General features: G+C 48.5%; 1 protein-coding gene across 1 annotated transcript; it reads left to right on the plus strand.

The window, feature by feature from the left end:
• Positions 1-741: 741 nt before the first annotated feature.
• LOC103187265 (nucleophosmin) lies at positions 742-22,334 on the plus strand. The gene is made up of 6 exons (XM_007906681.2): positions 742-844; positions 7,774-7,856; positions 11,108-11,227; positions 12,308-12,401; positions 18,677-18,783; positions 22,185-22,334. The coding sequence occupies exons 1-6, from the start codon at positions 784-786 to the stop codon at positions 22,332-22,334; spliced, it is 615 nt and encodes a 204-aa protein (XP_007904872.2). The 5' UTR covers positions 742-783.
• Positions 22,335-24,120: the final 1,786 nt, after the last annotated feature.

Below are 24,120 nucleotides of genomic sequence, written 5' to 3' on the forward strand. Positions count from 1 at the left end.
GACAGTACACGAGCTGCAGAGTTCTGAATGACCTGCAGTGTGGAGGGAGGTGCGGGAAGGCCGGCGAGGAGAGATTTCCCATAGTCCAGCCTTGAGGTGATAAAGGCGTGGACCAGAGTTTCAGCCGCGTGAGGGGTGAGGTAGTGCCGTAGTCTGGCCATGTTCCGGAGGTGATGCAAGGCGGTGCCAGTTGAAAACCTTCCTTCGAAACCCGAAATGCCCGGGGAAAACTCTGAATTCACTGGCCTTTCCCAAATTCCATGGGATCCACCCCAGGAACTGTCTGGAATCCCAGAGGAAGCCAGGAATGCTCTGGGACACTGGGTCCCGAGCAGTGAAATGACATTCTTTTCATTGAAAAAAATGAAACGCGGAATAAGTGACCAGCAGCATGGCGGACCCGCTCTCACGAAGGGTCAAGGACCCCAAAGGTTGCCTCACTGCCCTCTCTCTATAGATGCTGCTGACCTGACCCCCTGCCCAGTGCTCCCACACACCTCTGGGTCTGTGTGGGGAGGACCATTCTTGTTGTCACATGCATCCCACCCGCTGATTGGACGAGAGCCCCGTCAATCGGCCGCGGCCGCAGCACAAGCCGTCTGATTGGCTGGCATCAGCCTCCTCCCGCCCTCTCCCGCTCCCTGCGGTGTGACTGCGGTGACGTGTGTCAGGCCGCCCGGAGGCTCCGCCCCGCCGCGCTGTGATTGGTTGTGAGGCGGGCGGCTGGGGCCTGTCAATCACCTGCGCCAGGACGCGACTTCCGGTCCGCAGGGGAGAGAAGCGATGGAGGAGAAGAGGGACCCGCAGTACCCGAGTCTGGTCACCCCCAGTGTCTACATGTTCGGTGAGGACCAGCTGGGCCCGGGGGGGGGGCAGGGCTGTGGTGTGTGTTGGGGAGGGATTGTGTCAGGGCTGTGTGTGTGTTGGGGAGGGGGTTGTGTCAGGGCTGTGTGTGTGTGTGTTGGGGAGGGGGTTGTGTCAGGGCTGTGTGTGTGTGTTGGGAGGGGGTTGTGTCAGGGCTGTGTGTGTGTGTGTTGGGGAAGGGGTTGTGTCAGGGCTGTGTGTGTGTTGGGGAGGGGGTTGTGTCAGGGCTGTGTGTGTTGGGAGGGGGTTGTGTCAGGGCTGTGTGTGTGTGTGTGTTGGGGAGGGGGTTGTGTCAGGGCTGTGTGTGTGTGTGTTGGGAGGGGGTTGTGTCAGGGCTGTGTGTGTGTTGGGGAGGGGTTGTGTCAGGGCTGTGTGTGTGTGTGTTGGGGAGGGGGTTGTGTCAGGGCTGTGTGTGTGTTGGGGAGGGGGTTGTGTCAGGGCTGTGTGTGTGTTGGGAGGGGGTTGTGTCAGGGCTGTGTGTGTGTTGGGGAGGGGTTGTGTCAGGGCTGTGTGTGTGTGTTGGGGAGGGGGTTGTGTCAGGGCTGTGTGTGTGTGTGTTGGGGAGGGGTTGTGTCAGGGCTGTGTGTGTGTGTGTTGGGGAGGGGGTTGTGTCAGGGCTGTGTGTGTGTGTGTTGGGGAGGGGGTTGTGTCAGGGCTGTGTGTGTGTGTTGGGGAAGGGGTTGTGTCAGGGCTGTGTGTGTGTGTTGGGGAGGGGTTGTGTCAGGGCGTTGTGTGTTGGGGAGGGGGTTGTGTCAGGGCTGTGTGTGTGTGTGTGTTGGGAGGGGGTTGTGTCAGGGCTGTGTGTGTGTTGGGGAGGGGGTTGTGTCAGGGCTGTGTGTGTGTTGGGGAGGGGGTTGTGTCAGGGCTGTGTGTGTGTGTTGGGGAGGGGTTGTGTCAGGGCTGTGTGTGTGTGTGTTGGGGAGGGGGTTGTGTCAGGGCTGTGTGTGTGTGTGTGTTGGGGAGGGGGTTGTGTCAGGGCTGTGTGTGTGTGTTGGGGAGGGGGTTGTGTCAGGGCTGTGTGTGTGTGTGTTGGGGAGGGGGTTGTGTCAGGGCTGTGTGTGTGTGTGTGTTGGGAGGGGGTTGTGTCAGGGCTGTGTGTGTGTTGGGGAGGGGTTGTGTCAGGGCTGTGTGTGTGTGTTGGGAGGGGGTTGTGTCAGGGCTGTGTGTGTGTTGGGGAGGGGGTTGTGTCAGGGCTGTGTGTGTTGGGGAGGGGTTGTGTCAGGGCTGTGTGTGTGTGTGTGTGTTGGGGAGGGGGTTGTGTCAGGGCTGTGTGTGTGTGTTGGGGAGGGGGTTGTGTCAGGGCTGTGTGTGTGTGTTGGGGAGGGGGTTGTGTCAGGGCTGTGTGTGTGTGTTGGGGAGGGGGTTGTGTCAGGGCTGTGTGTGTGTTGGGGAGGGGGTTGTGTCAGGGCTGTGTGTGTGTTGGGGAGGGGGTTGTGTCAGGGCTGTGTGTGTGTGTTGGGGAAGGGGTTGTGTCAGGGCTGTGTGTGTGTTGGGAGGGGGTTGTGTCAGGGCTGTGTGTGTGTTGGGAGGGGGTTGTGTCAGGGCTGTGTGTGTGTGTTGGGGAGGGGGTTGTGTCAGGGCTGTGTGGTGTGTGTTGGGGAGGGGGTTGTGTCAGGGCTGTGTGTGTGTGTGTGGGAGGGGGTTGTGTCAGGGCTGTGTGTGTGTGTGTTGGGGAGGGGGTTGTGTCAGGGCTGTGTGTGTGTTGGGGAGGGGGTTGTGTCAGGGCTGTGTGTGTGTGTTGGGGAGGGGGTTGTGTCAGGGCTGTGTGTGTGTGTTGGGGAGGGGGTTGTGTCAGGGCTGTGTGTGTGTGTGGGAGGGGTTGTGTCAGGGCTGTGTGTGTGTTGGGGAGGGGGTTGTGTCAGGGCTGTGTGTGTGTGTTGGGGAGGGGGTTGTGTCAGGGCTGTGTGTGTGTTGGGAGGGGGTTGTGTCAGGGCTGTGTGTGTGTGTGTTGGGGAGGGGGTTGTGTCAGGGCTGTGTGTGTTGGGAGGGGGTTGTGTCAGGGCTGTGTGTGTGTTGGGGAGGGGGTTGTGTCAGGGCTGTGTGTGTGTGTTGGGGAGGGGGTTGTGTCAGGGCTGTGTGTGTGTGTTGGGAGGGGGTTGTGTCAGGGCTGTGTGTGTGTGTGTTGGGAGGGGGTTGTGTCAGGGCTGTGTGTGTGTGTTGGGGAGGGGGTTGTGTCAGGGCTGTGTGTGTGTGTTGGGGAGGGGGTTGTGTCAGGGCTGTGTGTGTGTGTTGGGGAGGGGGTTGTGTCAGGGCTGTGTGTGTGTTGGGGAGGGGGTTGTGTCAGGGCTGTGTGTGTGTGTTGGGGAGGGGGTTGTGTCAGGGCTGTGTGTGTGTGTTGGGGAGGGGGTTGTGTCAGGGCTGTGTGTGTGTTGGGGAGGGGGTTGTGTCAGGGCTGTGTGTGTGTGTTGGGGAGGGGGTTGTGTCAGGGCTGTGTGTGTGTGTTGGGGAGGGGGTTGTGTCAGGGCTGTGTGTGTGTGTGTTGGGGAGGGGGTTGTGTCAGGGCTGTGTGTGTGTGTGTTGGGGAGGGGGTTGTGTCAGGGCTGTGTGTGTGTGTTGGGGAGGGGGTTGTGTCAGGGCTGTGTGTGTGTGTTGGGGAGGGGGTTGTGTCAGGGCTGTGTGTGTGTTGGGAGGGGGTTGTGTCAGGGCTGTGTGTGTGTTGGGGAGGGGGTTGTGTCAGGGCTGTGTGTGTGTTGGGGAGGGGGTTGTGTCAGGGCTTGTGTGTGTGTGTGGGAGGGGGTTGTGTCAGGGCTGTGTGTGTTGGGGAGGGGGTTGTGTCAGGGCTGTGTGTGTGTGTGTTGGGGAGGGGGTTGTGTCAGGGCTGTGTGTGTGTGTTGGGGAGGGGGTTGTGTCAGGGCTGTGTGTGTGTGTGGGGAGGGGGTTGTGTCAGGGCTGTGTGTGTGTTGGGGAGGGGGTTGTGTCAGGGCTGTGTGTGTGTGTTGGGAGGGGGTTGTGTCAGGGCTGTGTGTGTGTTGGGGAGGGGGTTGTGTCAGGGCTGTGTGTGTGTTGGGGAGGGGTTGTGTCAGGGCTGTGTGTGTGTTGGGGAGGGGGTTGTGTCAGGGCTGTGTGTGTGGTGTTGGGGAGGGGGTTGTGTCAGGGCTGTGTGTGTGTGTTGGGGGGGGTTGTGTCAGGGCTGTGTGTGTGTTGGGGAGGGGGTTGTGTCAGGGCTGTGTGTGTGTGTGTTGGGGAGGGGGTTGTGTCAGGGCTGTGTGTGTGTGTTGGGGAGGGGGTTGTGTCAGGGCTGTGTGTGTGTTGGGGAGGGGGTTGTGTCAGGGCTGTGTGTGTTGGGGAGGGGTTGTGTCAGGGCTGTGTGTGTGTGTGTTGGGGGGGGGTTGTGTCAGGGCTGTGTGTGTGTTGGGGAGGGGTTGTGTCAGGGCTGTGTGGTGTGTTGGGGAGGGGGGTTGTGTCAGGGCTGTGTTGTGTGTGTTGGGGAGGGGGTTGTGTCAGGGCTGTGTGTGTGTGTTGGGGGGGGGGTTGTGTCAGGGCTGTGGTGTGGGGATTGTGTCAGGGCTGTGTGTGTGTGTTGGGGAGGGGGTTGTGTCAGGGCTGTGTGTGTGTGTTTGGGAGGGGGTTGTGTCAGGGCTGTGTGTGTGTTGGGGAGGGGGTTGTGTCAGGGCTGTGTGTGTGTGTTGGGGAGGGGGTTGTGTCAGGGCTGTGTGTGTGGTGTTGGGGAGGGGGTTGTGTCAGGGCTGGGGGGGGGGGGGGGTTGTGTCAGGGCTGTGTGTGTTGGTGGGGGAGGGGTTGTGTCAGGGCTGTGTGTGTGTGTGTTTGGGGGGGGGGTTGTGTCAGGGCTGTGTGTGTGTGTGTGTGTTGGGGAGGGGGTTGTGTCAGGGCTGTGTGGTGTGTGTTGGGGGAGGGGGTTGTGTCAGGAGGGGGTTGTGTCAGGGCTGTGTGTGTGTGTTGGGGAGGGGGTTGTGTCAGGGCTGTGTGTGTGTTGGGGAGGGGGTTGTGTCAGGGCTGTGTGTGTGTTGGGGAGGGGGTTGTGTCAGGGCTGTGTGTGTGTGTTGGGGAGGGGGTTGTGTCAGGGCTGTGTGTGTGTGTTGGGGAGGGGGTTGTGTCAGGGCTGTGTGTGTGTGTGTGTGGGGAGGGGGTTGTGTCAGGGCTGTGTGTGTGTGTGTTGGGGAGGGGGTTGTGTCAGGGCTGTGTGTGTGTGTGTGTGGGGGAGGGGGTTGTGTCAGGGCTGTGTGTGGTGTTGGGGAGGGGTTGTGTCAGGGCTGTGTGTGTGTGTGTTGGGAGGGGTTGTGTCAGGGCTGTGTGTGTGTGTTGGGGAGGGGGTTGTGTCAGGGCTGTGTGTGTGTTGGGGAGGGGGTTGTGTCAGGGCTGTGTGTGTGTCGGGTGTTGTGGTTTATGTCATTTTCCTGAAAGCATTGTGTCCTTCTTCATGTCATCCGCTCACAATGCTTTGTATTACAAATACAAAATTATATCTCTGTCGCGCCTTTCACATTGGGAGGATGGGAGGTGCTGGACAGTCAGCGATCCGGTTTGGGGTGTGGTGGGTGTTGGGTGCAGGGAGGGATGGGATTTGTGGAGTCCTGTAGCTCAGTGGTTAGAGCACTCACTTTGTAAGCGAGAGACCTGAGTTCAATTCCAGGCAGAGGGTGAAACCTTGGGCAAGTTTCCTTACTCCACACAGAGCGTAATAATAATCCCTCCAAAACCAAAAAACAATAATAAATTGGTCACTTCAATCCACGACTGTTTGTGGGACATTGCTGTGCGCAATTGGCTGCTGCGTTTCGCCCACAAATATACAGTCAATTCACTTTACAGCATATTCTGTGAAGCGCTTTGAGACGTCTAGAAGACGTGAAAAGCGTTATATCAAATGCAAGGATTATTATTGTAGGGTTGGAGGGTGGCTGAAGGTGTGGTCAAAGAGGACAGTCTTGAGACGTGCCTTGAAGGAGGAAAGGGAGGGTACGATGCAAAGGGAATGTGGGATGGAGTTCCAAAGGGTTGGGGCAGAGAGGCTGAAGGCTCAACTGCCAATGGTGGGCGTGTTGGGCAGGGACGTGGAGCAGGCCTACTGAGCGGAGGGCGCAATCGGGTTGATATGTGATTACCAGGGTCACAGAGGTAGGAAGGGGCAAGGCCATGGAGGGCCTTCAAGGCGAGGATGAGAATTTTGAACTCTTATCAGGTCTATTTGTATAAAAGGTATAATCGTCTAATTCGTAAATCTGCCTAATTCCTGTTCCAAGAGTTTATATTCTATGCACATTTGACATAACTTGGAGTGTGTCCAAGGAGGCTCTGGCCCTAAACTTTCAGTCCTCCTTGGACGCTGGAGTGGTGCCGGAGGACTGGAGGATTGCAAATTTTACTCCCCTGTACAAAAAATGACCTGGACTTGGGTGTAGGGAGTACAATTCCCAAGTTTGCAGATGATACTAAGCTAGGAGAAGTAGCAAACAGTGAGGAGGATAGTAGCAGACTGCAAGAGGACATAGACAGACTGGTAAAATGGGCAGACACGTGGCAGATGAAGTTTAATGAAATGCGAAGTGATGCATTTTGGAGGAAGAATAAGGAGAGGCAATATAAGCTGATGGTACAATCTTAAAGGGGGTGAAGGAACAGAGAGACCTGGGGGTTCATATCAGTAAATCTTTGAAGGTGGCAGGAGAGGGAGATAAAGCTGTTAAAAAAGCATACGGGACACTAAGCTTTATAAATAGGGGCAGAGAATACAAAAGTCAGGAAGTTATGATGAACCTTTATATAAAACACTGGTTAGGCCTCAGCTCGAGACTGTGTTCAGTTCTGAGCACTACACTTTAGGAAGGATGTCAGGGCATTGGAGAGGATGCAAAGGAGATTTTCCAGGATGGTCCCAGGAATGAGGGACTTCAGTTATCAGGAGAGGCGAGAGAAGCTGGGATTATTCTCCTTGGAGCAGAGAAGGTTAAGAGGAGACTTAAGAGAAGTTTCCAAAATTATGAGGGGATTTGATAGAGTGAACAAGGAGAAACTATTTCCACTGGCGGGTGGGTTGGTAACCCAAGTGCACTGGTTTGAAACAGTTTTTAAAAGAAACAGAGGGGAAGTGAGGAGAAATGTTTTCACACAGCGAGTTGTTCAGATCTGGAATGCATTGCCTGAAAGGGTGGTGGAAGCTGAAAGAGGAAGAGTGTTCCAGAGTCATTAAATGTATGGTCCCAACTGATACAACTTATGTGAGATTTATTGTAGAAAGAATATGTATTTCCAGAGCCTAATGCCAGAGTCTCAAAGTGCTTCACAGGGAATTACAGGTAACTATAGTTACTGTTTTCGTTTGCACATGAAGCATTCAATAAATCGAATTACTTACATCTTGGGGATTGGTGGCCAGGACACCGGGAGAGAGAAAAATGCCCTTCTCTTGTAAAAGCTTCTTGGGATATTTATTGCCAATGGAGAGGGTCCAGGTGGAAAGAGTGAGGACCTTTTTGTTCCTTGTTTCTCACTTCCTTTTGTCAAACTGGCCTTACATGGAAGATGCAAACAGATGATATGACTACACGAATGGTCGCATTTCCTGTATTCCATTCTGCATGTTGGTCAATATTCACTGTTCAGTACATACGTTTAGGCTGACGCTCCAGTGCTTTGCTGGGGGAGAGATACATTGCCCAGGTGCAATCCTTAGGATGAGATGTCAAACCAAGGTGCTGTCTGCACCTTTTCAGTTACAGATCTTACAGATTCTGTGATGTTATTGAAAAAGATAAGGGGGTTTCTCATGGCATCTTGGTCAGCAATTCCCCAGGTTAGAATGGGGCTATTTGTAGGAAATTGCTGTGCACAAATGTCCAGCTGCGTTCACTTACAGAATACACAGTTAATCCATTTTATAGTAAACTCCTCTGAGACATCTAAATAACGTGATAAGACGCTGTATTGAATGCATGGATTATTGTTTTGCAGGATGTATGCTGAAGGGAGACAGAAAGGAATACAAGTTCAAGGTGGAATGTGGGCGAGCAGCTCACCAGCTTGTTCTGAGAACGGTGAGCCCCAAATGTACCTACATCAATTCCAGGAAGGGCGAAACCTTGGGTAAGTTTCCTTACTCCACACACCTAATAATAATCCCTCCACAACAATAATAAATTGGTCAATTTTAATCCACGACTGTTTGTGGGACACTGCTGTGCGCAATTGGCTGCTGAGTTTCGCTCACAAATATACAGTCAATTCACTTTACAGTCTATTCTGTGAAGCGCTTTGAGACGTCGGGAAGACGTGAAAAGCGCTATATCAAATGCAAGGATTATTATTATTATTATCACAGAATAAGGGGACTTTTGTTTCCCTTGTTGGTTTGTAAGTTGTAGGGGGCCATCTTGTATGGTTAAATTCACAGGTGATCATAACATGGTCCCAGAGCGCTTAACGTTGGCAGAGCCAGGGGTAGAGGGTGTGGGGAGGTGGGAGTTGACTGTAAGAATGACCAAAAAAAAGGTTTTTAGTCGGGATTTGAAAGTGGGAAGGGAGGGGGCAAGGCGGAGGGATTGGGGGACAGAGCTCACTTACAAAATATACAGAGCTTCGGGGCATAGTGGTTGAAAGCACAGCCACCGATGGCCTGAGCCAGCCGAGCGGAGGCAACGGGTGATGGAGTGGAAGATGAACAAATTGGAAAGCTAGGGAGGAGTGAGGGCATGAAGGGATTTGAAAACGATTCAAATTACCTCACGTGCACGCGCATCAATGGTGGACCTGATGTGGTTTGCCCATCACCCGTTGCCTCCATCACCCGTTGCCTCCGCTCGGCTGGCTCAGGTCAAGCCTGAAGGCCTTTCTCTTCGACCGTACCCACGGTCACCTCCCCCATCCTGTGCGTCAGAGTCTGCCACTTTCAAGTGCTTTGGGATGTTAGCCTGGGTGAGGGGCGCTATATAAATGCAACTTGTTGTTATGGATGTTTGTGAAACTTTGTAGACAAATGGCTGTTGCGTTTTACTGACAGTCACTACACGCAATTGCTGCAAAATGTTCTGTTCGACCCTGAGCTGTCCTTTCTTCCTCATATCCGCGCCTTAACTGGCACCGCCACAACTGGCACCGCCTTCCATCACCTCCGGAACATCGCCAGACTACGGCACTACCTCACCCCTCACGCGGCTGAAACTCTGGTCCACGCCTTTATCATCTCAAGGCTGGACTACGGGAACTCTCTCCTCGCCGGCCTTCCCGGCACCTCCCTCCACACTGCAGGTCATTCAGAACTCTGCAGCTCGTGTACTGTCCCGCACCAGGCTTCGGGACCACATCACTCCCACCCTCGCTCGCCTCCACTGGCTCCCCATCCCCCAGAGGATCGAATTCAAGATCCTCATCCTCACCTACAAGGCCATTCACGGCCTCGCTCCCTCCTACCTCTCCGACCTACTATCCCCCTACCTACCTGCCCGTACCCTCCGTTCCTCTGGCTCCGGTCTGCTCCACATCCCCCGCCCCAACCGCCCTACCATCGGTGGCCGGGCCTTCAGCCTCTCAGCCCCGAGGCTCTGGAACTCTATCCCCCAGTGCCTTCGCCGCCTCCTCCCTTTCCTCCTTCAAGGCCGGTCTCAAGACCTTTCTCTTTGACCGAGCCTTCAGCTCCTCTCTCGACTCTCTACCCCCTCCTCGCTCCCTCCCTTCCCCCCCTCACCCTGACCATTTCCCCCCTCCTCGCTCCCTCCCTCCCCTCCCCTCACCCTGACCATTTCCCCACTGTTCGGGTCCCGACCCAACTGTCCAGCGCCTTGGGACGTCCTCCCGACGTGAAAGGCGCTCTATAAATGCAATCTTGTTGTTGTTGACCTGAAGGTAGGAAAGGTGGGGGCAAGGCAGAGGAATAGAGGGAGAGTATTCCAGGGTTTCGGGGCATAGTGGCTGAAAGTACAGCTTAGATGAATGATCAAATAAAGTTAGGATGTTGACCAGGACACTGGGGAAAAACTCAGGTCCCTTTACAGAGTGTGCAATGGAGCAAACTGCCTTCTGAACCAATTTACCTGTGATTCCTCTGTTGTAGTATCTGCTTGTTACCACCAGGTGGCTGCCTTGTATTACTTGGGCATCAGGTAAAATCAGACCTCAGAATTCTCCAGATCTTAGTCTTTAGACCATTGGTTTAAAGCCATTGTGAAGAAGATTTGAAAACCTGTTCAATTTGGTCTAATTTCAAAGCCAGTTTCTATTTCTGTAAATGTACGTGGCTTCAAAACTGAATCTTCCAAAACTCCCTCTGATTTCTTACGGACGAAAAATAGAGCAGCTTGTATTTATATTGGTTTTTTTTGCTCATCACGGGATGTGAGCCAGGCAGTGTCGGAATTAATAAAGCTGGTTTACGGACCAATAGATAGCTGGTTCAAATCCTGGCGGTTTCATGGGCTATGTCGGGAGGCTGAATTATAACAATAAACTTTGCATTTGATATAGTACCTTATCATGTCGTTGAGAGACGTCTCAAACACTTCACAGAATATGTTATAAAGTGAATTGACTATATTTTGTGGGCGAAATGCAGTAGCCAAATGGCACAGCAGTGTCCTGCAAACAGTTGTGGATTGAGTGGATTTTTTTTAAGGGATTATTACACCCAGGAAATGATCCGCCAATCAACTAACAACCAGGTAGTCCTGTGGAGTAGTGGTTAGAGCACTCAAGCAATAGGACCCGGGTTTGATTCCTGAGGGGGTGAAACCTTAGGCAAGTTTCCTTACTCCACATGTTCTGTTTACCTAGCAGTAAGTCGGAACCTGGTTGTTAGTCGATTGGCGGATCACTTTCAGTAATAATCCCTCCAAACCCATGACTGGTTGTGGGACACTGTTGTGTGCAATTGAAGATGTGATAAGGCGTTATATCAAATGTAAGGATTATTATAATAATTAATAATAAAATAATAATTATTAATAATTATTATAATAAGCGCTTTGAGACGTCTAGAAGACGTGAAGCGTTTTTCACGTCTTCTAGACGTCTCAAAGCGCTTCACAGAATATACTGTAAAGTGAATTGACTGTATATCTGTGGGCAAAACGCAGCAGCCAGTTGTGCACAGCAGTGTCCCACAAACAGTCGTGGATTGAAATGACCAATTTATTATTGTTTTTTTTTCTTGAGGGCGTGTGGAGTAAGGAAACTTACCCAAGGTTTCACCCTGCCGGGAATTGAAACCAGATCTCTCGCTTGCTCTAACCACTGAGCTACAGGACTCCCATTATATTTATAGGAGGGTTTTCTTGACTCTTTGCCCTGTGTGTAGGTGTGTGTGGGCTCCGAGGCCAAAGATGAGGTACATCTGATCGAGCTGGAAGCCATGAACTCGAGCGGGAAAATGACCAAAGTGCCTTTAACCACTCTGAGACCCTCAATCCTGACCACAGTAAGTGTCTCTGCTTCTTGCACTAGTAGTTTACACCCACCATCTGGGTTCCATGTCTTCACTAACAGACTCCTGGCTCCCATCATAGCCACAATTTACATTTGTATAAACAACAACTTGCATTTATATAGTGCCCTTTGCGGGGACTAGCGTTCCCTGCGTATACAAATATACATTTGTATATCACCTATAGCACATCCAAAGCTGGACACTCAGGGATTTCCACCTGAGCTGGGGTTAGGATCAGGAGGGGTGGAGAGGAGGAAGGGTGGGTGTAGGAGAGTGACTGTAAGTGTGATCAAAGAGGAAGTTAATCTAGATAAAAGCTCTCTGCCCTATCAACGCCCCACCCCGGTCTGGGTCTGAGTCTTGCATGTCACTCCACAGAAGCTGTACAGGTGAAGCAGGCCCTTTGGCCCATTTAGTTCTGTCCTTCAGTCCTTCCATTCCTGCGACAAACTGGTTTTCGATGAGTCCCAGAGTCCCTGCCTCAACTTCTGTAACTTCCGTTCCAACTGTCGATTTCCATTTTTGTGTAAAGAAACACTTCCTGGTGTCTGAACTAAACTTGTCCTTCACAGCCCTGAACCATGAAATGAGCGACCAGCTTTATCTGGGGATTGTTGGCCAGGACACCAGGAGAGATAAACTCCCTTCTCTTTTTGAATAGGATCTTTAAACTCTGGAACTTTCACACTGAATCCCTCCACCTTGCCCCCTCCCTTGCCACTTTCAAATCCCGCATAAAGATCTTCCTTTTTGAATGTGCTTACTGTCACCTCTCTCGCCCCTCTCCCCTTGGCTCAGTGTCAGACTCCGCCACTGTCAAGCACTCCCGACATTACCCCGCGTGAAGGGCACTTTATAAATACAAGTTGTTGTTTAACGTTCTCATTCTTTGTTTGGAGTCAGCACACGGTGTGAGGAAATCTTGCTTTGTGTATATAGTTTGGGACACGACATGTCAAATGATTACCAGGATGGTGGACCCTACCCCGCGTGAAGGGTGCTATATAAATGCAAGTTGTGGTTGTAGATGGACCGTGGTCTTCTTTCGCCTAACAAAGTCTTGTGTTTCAGATGAGTCTGGGAGGGTTTGAAGTGTCGCCTCCGGTCTCGTTCCACCTGAAATCTGGCTCGGGTCCTGTCTACATCAGCGGAGAGCACATCGTGGGTACGTTTCCTGCTCCTCAGTGACTGGCTCTGATTGACTGTACAGGAAGTCCACAAAGTCCTGTTACCCCTGTACTGAAGTGCTTCTAATACAATTATCATTTTTTCATGTGTTTCCGTTGTTGGTCAGTGCACTGTAAAAAAACAAAACACATGGGGTAACATGTGGACACCATGTGCACAGTCCACATTGATTGGGGGCTGTTTGTAAAGCTCTACTCTCAGTGTTTGGGGATCGGGATGAATGATCAACTGCCTTTTCAGTCCCTGAGGACCCTGCTGTCTATTACTATAAGATGCTAGAAGTCTGAGCACTAAGGTTTTGGAGAAAAGGTGAGAGACTGGGAGTAAATGATCTGTGGTGATAAATGGGGTATTATTAATCTGAATAATAATGCTTGCATTTGTATAATGCCATTCACATTGAGAGGATTTCTCGAAACCCTTCACGGGATTTACTGTGAAGTGCAGTGACTGTGTCCTACAACCAGTTGTGGATTGAGTGACCAAATATATTTGTTTTCTTTTGGATGGATTATTAACCCCGGAAAGTGATCCACCAATCAACTCACAACTGGGTTCCTACTTACTGCTGGATAAACAGAGATGTGTGGATTAAGGAAACTTGCCTAAGGTTTCGTCCTGCCTGGAAATCGAAGCTGGGTCCTCTCGCTTGCGAGGCGAGTGTTCTAACCAATAGGCTACAGAACGCCTCTGTTTTGGAGTGTCAGCCTAGACTGAGTTCAGAGTCTCAACGTTAAAGTTTAAACCCACTACTTTGTGACTCGGAGGCCAAAGTAGTACCTGCTGAGCCAGGCTAACACCAATATTAGGTTTTCAATGTTGTTAAGTTGTTCAATATAAAATAAAGTAGCCCATTGAAACTTTTAATCTCAGAGCATTTACAGGGTGAGGGTGGGGGGAGTGGGGGTGTTAGAAAGAGTAAGAAAGAACTTGCATCACTTAGAAACATCTCAAATACATTCTTGCTCACATTGTATTTGTCAAGTGTAGTGACTGTTTTTGAAAGCAAGAGTGGTAGACTTTTTTTTGGCACAGCAGGGTTCCCACAAAGAGCCTTGGGGTGACTGGCCAGATTTAGTGTGGAAGATTGTTGGCTGGGACATTGAGAGACACTAATGATGTATTGGGGTAGAGCAATTCATTGTCTTGTGAGAGGAGCCAGTTGTATATCTTGACAGATCTATAATAATAACAATCCTTGCATTTGATATAGCGCCTTATTTCATTGTTGAGAATCCTCAATGCACTTCACAGGCTACACTGTAAAGTGAATTGACAGTATATTTCAGGGCGAATGTGTCAGCCAATTGTGCACAGCAATGTCCCACATACAGTCTTGGATTGAGTGACCAACTTTTTTTGAGGGATTATTACCCCTGAAAGCGATCTGCCAATTGACTAACAACCAGGTTCCTACTTACTGCTGGGTAAACAGTGGCGTGTGGAGTAAGGAAACTTGCCTACGGTTTTGCTCTGCCTGAGAATGAAACCTGTGTCCTCTTGCTTGCGAGGCGAATGCTCAACAACACAGCTACAAGTGATCTGCGTGCTTTATGATGGTTAAACTATATTCCTCTTTATCTGCCTGTGCCAATGGCTTCAGATTGCTTGAGCAGTGGACGGTTGCGGGAATGGAACAGGCCATGCAATACAGTGGCTTTGCACCTTGCTCTCTCAGAGCACCGACCACAACACCCTGCTCCCCCAGCTCGAGCCGATGGAGTGAAAAGTTCTTCCCTTGTCAAACCGCCAGGCCCACCAAGGCACTGAGGCGGGACGTGCTGCTCCCAGATCCCGAGGGTTTGCGACGATCCAGAATCGCACAACTCGTGTCATTCCAGGATTCGACTGGATTTCCACCACTCCAGGATCCACTCATTAAAAGAGGATATGCAGGAGGATTTCTTACCATTGACACCCTGGAGGGAGATGATTCCTATGTTGCTGGTTGCGTCAGAAATCATTCTGGTGAGTCTCTGTGCGTCTGTCTGTTTGTATTGCATGCGTTAAGGAAATTTAAAAGAACAGTCTTGGCCACAAGCCTGGACACCTGAAATTCCACCTCATCTCAGCTTGCGAGACCTCTTTTTTAAGTTTCAGATTTGGTCAGGATTCTGTGTTTTTTAAAAAAAATAATATTAATGATGATCCCTACATTTCACGTCGCGAGGATGTCTGAAAGCGCTTCCCAGGATATTTTGTAAACCAGACATTATGTATTTTGCAGGTGAAACCGGCAGCCAATTTGTGTACAGTGACATCCCACAAAATTCCATCCTTCGGATGAAATGTTAAACCCACCTTCTGACTGCCTGTTCAGGTGGATGTTAAAGATCCCATGTCTCTATTGGGAAAAGAGAAAGGAGTTTTTCTCCCCTGGTGTCCTGGCCAACAATCCTTCAAATACAATTGGTCACTCACTCCATGGCGTTTCACCCACAAAACATATAATCACTCCCACTTTACAGTATATCCTGTGAAGTACTTTGAGACTTATCAACAACCTGATAAGGTACTATATGAAAATCCAAATATTATAAAATGCAACCTGAATTTGGAAGCCACTCAGCTCCTTTTTAAGAACTGCAGGAAACGACACCCGAGTGAAGACTGAATATAAGATTTTCTTAAATTATTCTCAGAGCACCTGGTCTCACAGGCCGACTAAGTGATATTCAGGTGTGGGGGAAGTGTACCATCTTGTGCAATATCTCTGTTGCCAATTGATACTAGAATTGTTCCATGCTGTGAGTATATGCTGTTCTCAGATCTTGTTCTGTGCCTGCAGGTGAGGCTGGATATCATGGATGGCGAGGGTGGCTATGAGCATTGAGGAGTTTCAAGAGTAACTGTTTTGGCCAATGGCACATTGAGCACCGGGCATATTGCTTTGAGAGAATCACACGAGAATGACGCACTCCATCTGAGGACATGGTGTGGCGTGGCCAGCGGAGGAGCAGGATGGATGTCTTTCTGTAAGAACAGATCAGTGGTGCTGATTTTATCTGGGCCATCCTTGGCCAGGCAATCAGGAGAAACTCCCTGCCCTTTTCGATCAGCATCGCGGGATCTTTAATGTCTACCTGAACAGGCGACAGATGGGATCTCAGTTTAATGCAGGGGAGGCAAAATATGGCCCACGGCCATATCCAGCCCGCCAAATGATTCTGTCCGGCCCTGTCTAGCAATAGAAAAAATTATAGTTTGTTCAGTCAGAAAGTCGCACAAATTTCACACTTGAATCAGACCAGAAACATCAGCGAATCACACTGCTTAGTCGTGCACACGCTCCCTTAAGTGTTGAATCAGGCTGACGTCAGAAATGTACGGATCGGCAAATTTTCAAACGCGTGTGCGGTAACTGGCAATACGTTTCACTGAAATGGACGTTAATTCAAAATGAGTTTATCAAAGAAGCGGAAAATGGACGCTGAAGGCTGAATAATCAACAAAGAATAGACTTCTACATTTTTTTTGCCAATGTGGGTGGAAAATAAAATAAAATAAATTAAAATGAAATAAATAAAGAAAATAAAACAGTGTGTAGTTACAAAATAAATTACAAAAATTGCATGTTTTTCACTGGCACTCGATGAAAGTCGTGATGTCAAAGACACAGCCCAGTTAATAATTTTTATTCGAGGTATCACCAAACATTTTGAGCTCACAGAAGAATTGGCATCAATGCAGTCAATGAAAGATATAACAAGTGGAGAAGACTTTTTGGAGGCAGTAAATAAGTGTATCCTAAAATTAGAATTGTAGTGAAAAAAATTGGTGAATGTGACCACCGATGGAAGCCCAAATCTGACAGGCAAAATGTTGGGTTACTGAAAAGAATTCAAGATCAAGTCAAAGAAACAAATCCAGAACAGAATACTATTTTTCTACACTACATTATCCACCAAGAGGTCCTCTGTAAGAGTGTTCTAAAACTAAGCAATGTCGCGGACACAGTTACGAAAGTTGTTAACTACGTTCGAGCAAGAGGATTAAACCACAGGCAATTTGTAACTGCTTGAGGAATTGGAATCCAAGCACATGGATGTAAGATGGCTTAGTTTAGGAAAGGTCTTGAAAATAGTGTGGGAACTGAGAACAGAGACTGATTTATTTTTGGACATGAAACAAAAAGGTTCAGATTTCCCACAGCAGAATGATGCAAATTGGCTCTCTGATTTCACATTTGCTGTTTATATCATGGGCCACATGAATGAACTGAATTCAAAGCTGCAATGGAAGGGGGCCTTTGTGCATGATTTGTATTGCAGTTTCAAGTCATTTATGATGAAATTATTTCTTTTATTGCATCAGATAGGAAACAGGCAGTTTGCCCACTTTCCAAATTTGCAGCATTACTGTTTGCGATCACAGCCTTAAAAAGTATACTTTATCACTACTTGACTTGCATGGCGAATTTTCTCGCCGATTCCAGGATTTCAATTTGATCGAAAATGACCTGTCTTTGGTCTCTTCACCATTCTCATTTGATGTTGACAAAGCCCCATTTGATCTCCAACTCGAGCCTATTGACCTGCAATGTGATCCATTGCTTGCGGACCAATTCAAATCAGTGCCGCTTTCCAGTTTTTACGCCTCTCTTAATGAATATACCTTTCCAAAAATAAAGGCTCATGCCCGGAGGGTACTTGTGCTGTTTGGATCAAAATGCATATGGAAGGAGACATTTTCTGTGATGAAATTCAATAATTCAAAATCCAGATCTGTGATGACTGATGACCACCTTGCAGCAGTACTCTGCATTGCAACAACGGAGACAATGCTTGACTTCAGTTGTCTGGTTAATGCACATCAGCGCTCTCATTCATCCCATTGAGTGAGCTTCTCACATTCTTATCAAAATGTGAATAAATTAATAAATATCGAATAAACGTCTGCTCCCTGAGTTTTTATTTAACCTAATTTTAGTGAATGTCTATATACTTTATTTTGTGTATGTACAAGTGTAAGATTTGATTTTGAGCTATTATTAAGCATTTGCATCTATATTAAGTGTGTGGCCTGCTATCAAAACTCGTGAAGTGGTCGCCAGACAAAATAATGGCCTGGTTTAACATCTCCTGAAGGATGGTGCCTCACACAATACAGCGCTCCCTTGAATGGTGGGCCTAGACTGTGAGCTCAAAGTCCTCATGTGGGGTTTGAACCAACAACCTTCTGCTTCATATAGGTGTTTCCCCAACATTTCCCTCCATCGTCTCACCCCACCTTACTTCTGTGACCTCCTTTAATCCTACCAACCTGGCTCAGTGTGTGCTTCATGTCTCTTACCTAATTCCCCCCCCACCATCCCTCTGACTCAGTGTCCCTCTTCCTTGCCCCCTCTCCCCACCTTTAAAACCCTTCTTAAGACCTATCTTTTGACCACGCTTTTGAACCCCTTCTTTATCCCTCCCCCTGACAAAATGCAAATGTTGGCATCTAAGTCAGGCTCTGCCACCTCATGTGTTTATAATAATAATCCTTGCATCTGATATAACTCCTTATCACACTGTTGAGACGTCTCCGAGTGCTTCTCAGAATCTATTGTAAAGTGGTTGACTTTTTTTGAGGGTGAAACGCAGTAACCAATTGTGTACAGTAGTGTCCCATAAAGATCTGTGGATCAGCTGACCAAATTTTTCTTTATACAACGGATAGTATTATTCCTGTTCCTCTCTCTTTCCCCCACACACCCGGTCCTAAGCACGTGTATCCAATCACATTGCTAGTCCAGTGTGGCATAGTGTTACCTCCATGTTTTTTTTCACTGAAACATGTGGAAGCATGATGATAATTGTATTTAGAAGATTAAATACAGTTAAACACTTGTACTGTATACAATGAAGTACTTGTATACAGTATAAGCGTTTAACTGTATTTAGACATCCAGAGGATCGGTCATTTGCATGGCAGATAATGATCAGATCCATCGCCATGTTCGGTGTGACATCTTCAGAAATATGGATGGAGTGAGGAGGAAGTTACTGGTGTCAGACATAGTTACACTCAACTCATCTGTGACAGAAAATAAATATTCATTGTAAGAAGGAAAACAGAGGTGGGTAACAGGACTTTGTGAACAACCTGCATGTGGTAATCTGGGGTGTGGTCTGACACATCTCGAGCCTGATTTGGTGTGATTAAAGAACCTGGCTGCTGAATGGCTCAATGGCTGGTTTTGATTTGAGCCTCTCTCCCGGTTTTGCCTGGATGCCCTGCCCTCACTGTCTCCTGGTTTCCTGTTTCTAGGGCTGCCCGAGTCGGAGTCGGAATCTGAGGAGGATGGTGACAGCTGTGCCATGAAAAAAATGCCCGTTAAACGTGAGTCACCCCCTGGTGCTCTACACCCTTCGAAGGTAGGGAGGAGGAGATCACTTAACGTGCGAGTCTTGCTCAGCAAAAGGTGATAACAGAGTTTGTAATTTTACAGCGTCTTCTCACATCACACTTTGTTGCTTTTGAATGAGCGACTTAACTAGAGGATTTTTATAATATAATAATAATAATCCTTGCATTTCATAATCCGCATTATCATGTTGTTGAAACGTTTCAAAGCACTTCACAGAATATATTGTAAATTGAATTGACCATATTTTGCGGGTAAATTGACTGTATATTTTGGTGGAGTCCCAAAGCGTAGTTAGCGCACTTACCTTATAATGTGAGAGGACCCGGTTTTGATTCCCGGACAGGGCGATACTCCCCTGTTTACCTAGCAGTAAGTTGGATCCCGGTCATTAGTGGATTGGCAGATCTCTTTACGAAAGTAATAATCTCTCCCCCTCCAAAAAATTGCTCACTCAATCCACTACTGTTTGTGGGACATTGCTGTGCGCAATTGGCTGCCGCATTCTCCCACAAATATGCAGTCAATTCACTTTACAGTGTGTTCTGTGAAGCGCTTTGGGACGTCCTCCCGACGTGAAAAGCGCTATATCAAATGCAAGGATTATTATTATTATTATCCCTCATCCCTATACAATGATATCTCATTGTATTGGGATGAGAGAGCTGTAGTGGGGGAGCAAGCACCAGCACACGATGGGGAAAGAGCAGGGGAATGGGATTAAAATAGAGAGTTCCAGTGGGGGAGCGAGCACCAACATAGAATAAGGGTTGAAAGGTCTTTTCTATGACTAATGGCTAACATTCTCTAATAAATTCCTCTTAGGAGTAAGTGTAGCAACGTTGACGATTTGGACTTATGATAGGGGTCTCCTCATAGCTGAACTTCTTCAAAGTGGTTGCACTTAGTGGTCAGGGGGATGTGGGCCCCAGTGTTTTCACTGTAGCCGAAATAATCATGTAGCCCATTTAGACTTTCAGAAAGCTTTTTCTCGAGACAAAAAAAGTTTCACACGAGAGACTTCTAATTAAACTGAAAACCACAGGAATCTGTAGCAGATCGGGGGAGTCGATAAGCAACTGGTGCTTCTAATGGAGCTCAAGTAATCATAAGCACTTTAATGTTGGTCTGTGAGGGGCGGGGGACAGGTAGTGTTGAGTGAGGGCTCACTAGCTTGGACCCTTATTGTTCCTAAAGACCCAGGAATGTCCGAGATTCATTCCCTGTTCTGAACCGAGATAAATGAGGCCAGGATTTTTTTTCACCACTGGGAGTTGGTGAAAATGTGGGGTGAGCTGCCCCAGAAGACAGGTTCAATTGAGAGATGCCAAAGGGAGATGGATTGATGGATGGATGGCTACTTGGAAAGTGAAGGTATTTATGTGTGTCAGCCTGACTTATTTGGTGGCACTCTCGCCTCTTGAGTCAGAAAGTTGTGGGTTCAAGCCCCACATCGGGACTTGGAATTACACATCCTCCAGTGCAGTGCTGGGTGTGTGTTTCATTGTCGGAGGTGCCGTCCTTCGAATAAAATGTTAAACAGTTGCTGCCTACATCTTCAGGTGGATGTTAAAGATTCCATGGCACTATTTGAAAAGAGAAGGGAGTTTCTCTTTCCTGGTGTCCTGGTCAACAATCCCCCAAATAAAACATTGGTCACTCATTCCATGACTGATTACTGCTGTATTTCCCATAAAACAGTCACTGCACTTTACAGTATATCCTGTGAAGTGATTTGGGACGTCCTCCAGATATGAAAGGAGCCATATCTAATTTAAGGATTATTATTATTACTATTAGGAGTAATAATTACTTGCATTTGTGAAATGTCTTTCATAGCTCAAAAGACTTTACAGAATATAATATGGTAGAACAGTGCTGTGGAGCAAACAAAACAGCGAATCTGTGCTAGTGCCATCCCACAAACCATATCTGAGCAGCAAATTCATGTCAATTTGGGGGTGAAATTCTGGCAAGCTTTCCCACTGCTTGCCCAGCTAGGACCACTCTACCCATTAGGGCTTTGGCTTGCAGGGTTAACAGGAGCTAAGAGGGAAGAATCTCTTCCCCAGTTACTGGTCTACCCTTTCAGGTCCTGCCAATGAGCCAAGCTGGGCCTTGCTGTCATCAGCAGTGCCCTGCATGTCACCTTGGAGACATCACCACTGCAAGGAGATCCTGTTTACCTCTTCCGCTCCAAGGATAGTCATGAGTTGGTCATTTGACATTGGATAAGTGAGGGTTTGAGCCCTCTCTTGGTGGGTAAGGCAATCTGGATGATACAACAACAAAGTTACATTTGTATAGCGCCTTTCACGTCGAGAGGACGTCCCAAAGTGCTGGACAGTCAGTGTTTTGGACCCAAGCTGGGGGTCGGGATTGGGGAGGGTAGAGGGGAAGGGGGGGTGACCAAAGGCACAGTCGAGGAAGAGGATCTTGTGATGGATCTTGAAGAAGGCAAAGGAGGGGTCAAGAGTTAGGGACTGCAGAATGGAGTTCCAGAGGGTGGGGGCAGAGTGGCAGAAGGCCCGCCCGCCAATGGTGGGGCGGGCGAAGCGGGGGCAGTGAAGCAGGCTGGAGCCTGTTGAGCAGAGGGAGCGGGTAGGTTGGTAGGGGGTTAGGAGATCCCAGAGGTAGGGGGGAGCAAGGCCATGGAGGGTTTTGAAGGTGAGGACCAGGATCTTGAAACCAGGATCTTGAACTGTATCTTCTGTGTGATGGGAAGCCAGTGGAGTCGGGCGAGGATGGGCATGATAGGGTCAGGGAGTCTGGTGTGGGAGAGGACATGGGCTGCAGATTTCTGGATGATCTGTAGCCTATGGAGGGAGGAGTTGGGGAGGCCGACAAGCAAGGAGCCTGCGTAGTCGAGCCTGGATATTATGAATGCATGTATGAGGGTTTCGGCTGCCTGTGGTGTGAGACTGTGGGGGAGCCAGGCGATGTTGAGGAGGTGGGGGAAGGCAGAGCAGGTCATAGCACAGATGTGGGGTAGAAAGGATAGTTGAGGGTCAAACAAGATCTCAAGGTTCCGGACTGGCTTAGCAAGGTGGTGTGTGCAACCATGGATGGTGATAGTGTCAATGCCTGCGGTGTGGAGGGGCTGACGGAAGCCAATCAGGAGAGCCTCGATCTTAATACAGTCTAAGATACAGGATTAAAAACCAAGTGATAACGTGCTGTATCAAATGCAAGAATTATTATTATTAAAATGTGAGTTTTTTTCTTTCTAAACTCCCTCATGACTTGGTCTCTCCAGAGGTTTCTAGACAATGTAACAAGTGGACTTGTTGCTCGTATCTCACTCAGCTTGGATGTATGTATGTAAAATCTTTCTCGTATCTCCCCTTCCCCTCTCGACACACACATGTTCTGAAGATGGCGTTCCCTGACCGTTTCTCTCTTTCTTTGTAGAAACTGTTCCAGTTGGAGAAAGGGGGGAAAGGAGTGACGGCTACCAAAGCTGGCACGGAAGGCGATGAAGATGCCGATGACGAAGATGATGATGAAGATGATGATGATGATGAGGAGGAGGAGGAGGAGGAGGAGGAGGAAGAAGAGTGAGTTTTCCTTCATCAGTTTTTCTACCTCGTCCGCCCACCCTTCTTTGTCTCGGACTCAGATGGTTGTGGCCTCAAGTCCCAAATCAGAACTTTGAACTCACAATCTAGGCTGAGGTTCCAGTGTAGTGCAGGGGGAGTGCTGCATTGTCGGAGGTGCTGTCCTTCGGATTAAACCGATGCCCTGCCTGTCACATTAAAGATCCAACTCCATCAGGTCCCCTCTGAAATCATTCCATTTCCAGAGAGGAAAGTCTCTCCTATATTGTTTGGGACACTGCTGTGCGCAATTGGCTGCTGCATTTCGCCAACAAAATATATAGTCAATTCACTTTATCGTGTATTCTGTGAAGCGCTTTGTGATGTCTCAATGACATGATAAGGCTCTATATCAAATGTAAGGATTATTATATCCATACTTCCTGATAACATCCCTGTAAATCTACACTGTCCTTTCTCTCTCTCTCCAACGCTACAATATCATTTCTGTAATGTGACCAGAACTGTATGCAGGACTCCAAATATGGTCGAAATGCAACACCATTTATACTAAATCTACATTTACATTGTATTCCTCTGGAGATAAAGCCATTAGTTATGGCCTGCCCACCTGTGCTGCTCCTCTCATTCTTGTGAATCTGAGTCCCTTTGTTGCCTCTATCTCTCTTAATAATAATAATAATAATTGCATTTTATATACCGTCTTATCAATAATAATAATAATCCTTGCATTTGATATAGTGCTTTTCATGTCTTCTAGACATCTCAAATCGCTTCACAGAATATACTGTAAAGTGAATTGACTGTATATTTTGTGGGCAAAACTTTTAGTAAATTTGGCAGTAATTTTGTGCACAGCCTGTCCCACAAACAATGCACATCAAGGGAATGGCCAATATATCTGGGGGGGAATTCTCGGCCGGGATCCCGGGAGAAACTCCCTTGTGCCGTAGGCCTGGATAACTGTCTGGTCGTGCAGTGTAATAGTTACCTGTCAGTGATTACAGGCTGTAACCCCAGCGAGGGGCACAGGTAGGGATGCATGCATGAGCATAAGATATTCATAAACGTTGCCCAAATGTGCCGAGATTGCATTCCAGCCTTGAAATTGGCCCTTGCTGCCCTGTTATTATCTGTAAATGGGCGCCGGGCATTTCAGGGTGTTGTTACATTGGCCTGGAAGCTGGGCGAGGCACAGGGGGCGGTGGGCACGCTCCTGTGAATGCCACATTGAGTTTTGCAGGGAGTTAGAATATATTAATAATAATCCTTTGCATTTGATATGGCACTTTATCACGTCTGAGACATCTCAAAGCGCTTCACAGAATATACTGTAAAGTGAATTGACTGTATATTTTGTGGATGAAACACGGCAGCCAATTGTGCACAGCAGTGTCCCACAAACAGTCGTGGATTGAGTGAACAAATTTTTTTTAAAAAGGATTATTATCCCCGGAGAGCAATCCGCCAATCGGCTAGGAACTGGTTGTTACTTACTGCGAGGTAAACAGAGGCACGTGGGGTAAGGAAACTTGCATTGTCCCGCCTGGGAATTGAATCCAGGTCCTCTCGCTTGCAAGGCGGGTGCTCTTACCACTATGCACACAGCGAGTATGTTGTGTAGGTTTCAGTGCATCATTTTGCACATGACTGTACTGGCAGCCTACACAACACAACACAATAATAATAATAATAATAATAAAAAAGGGACTGGAGAAGATCAGGAAATATATTGATCTACAAATTGAATGTGGACTTATGTGACAGTTTAAAACAAACATAGTTCCTAT

The sequence above is a fragment of the Callorhinchus milii genome, unplaced genomic scaffold, assembly GCF_018977255.1.
Source record: "Callorhinchus milii isolate IMCB2004 unplaced genomic scaffold, IMCB_Cmil_1.0 Scaffold1, whole genome shotgun sequence".
NCBI lineage: Eukaryota > Metazoa > Chordata > Chondrichthyes > Chimaeriformes > Callorhinchidae > Callorhinchus > Callorhinchus milii.

Excerpts from the sequence above, each read along its gene's own strand:
- LOC103187265 (XM_007906681.2), top strand. The coding sequence starts at position 784 with ATGGAGGAGAAGAGGGACCCGCAGTACCCGAGTCTGGTCACCCCCAGT. Across the intron at positions 7,857-11,107 it reads ACCAGCTTGTTCTGAGAACG|GTGTGTGTGGGCTCCGAGGC; the intron begins GTGAGCCCCAAA and ends CCCTGTGTGTAG. Across the intron at positions 11,228-12,307 it reads GACCCTCAATCCTGACCACA|ATGAGTCTGGGAGGGTTTGA; the intron begins GTAAGTGTCTCT and ends CTTGTGTTTCAG.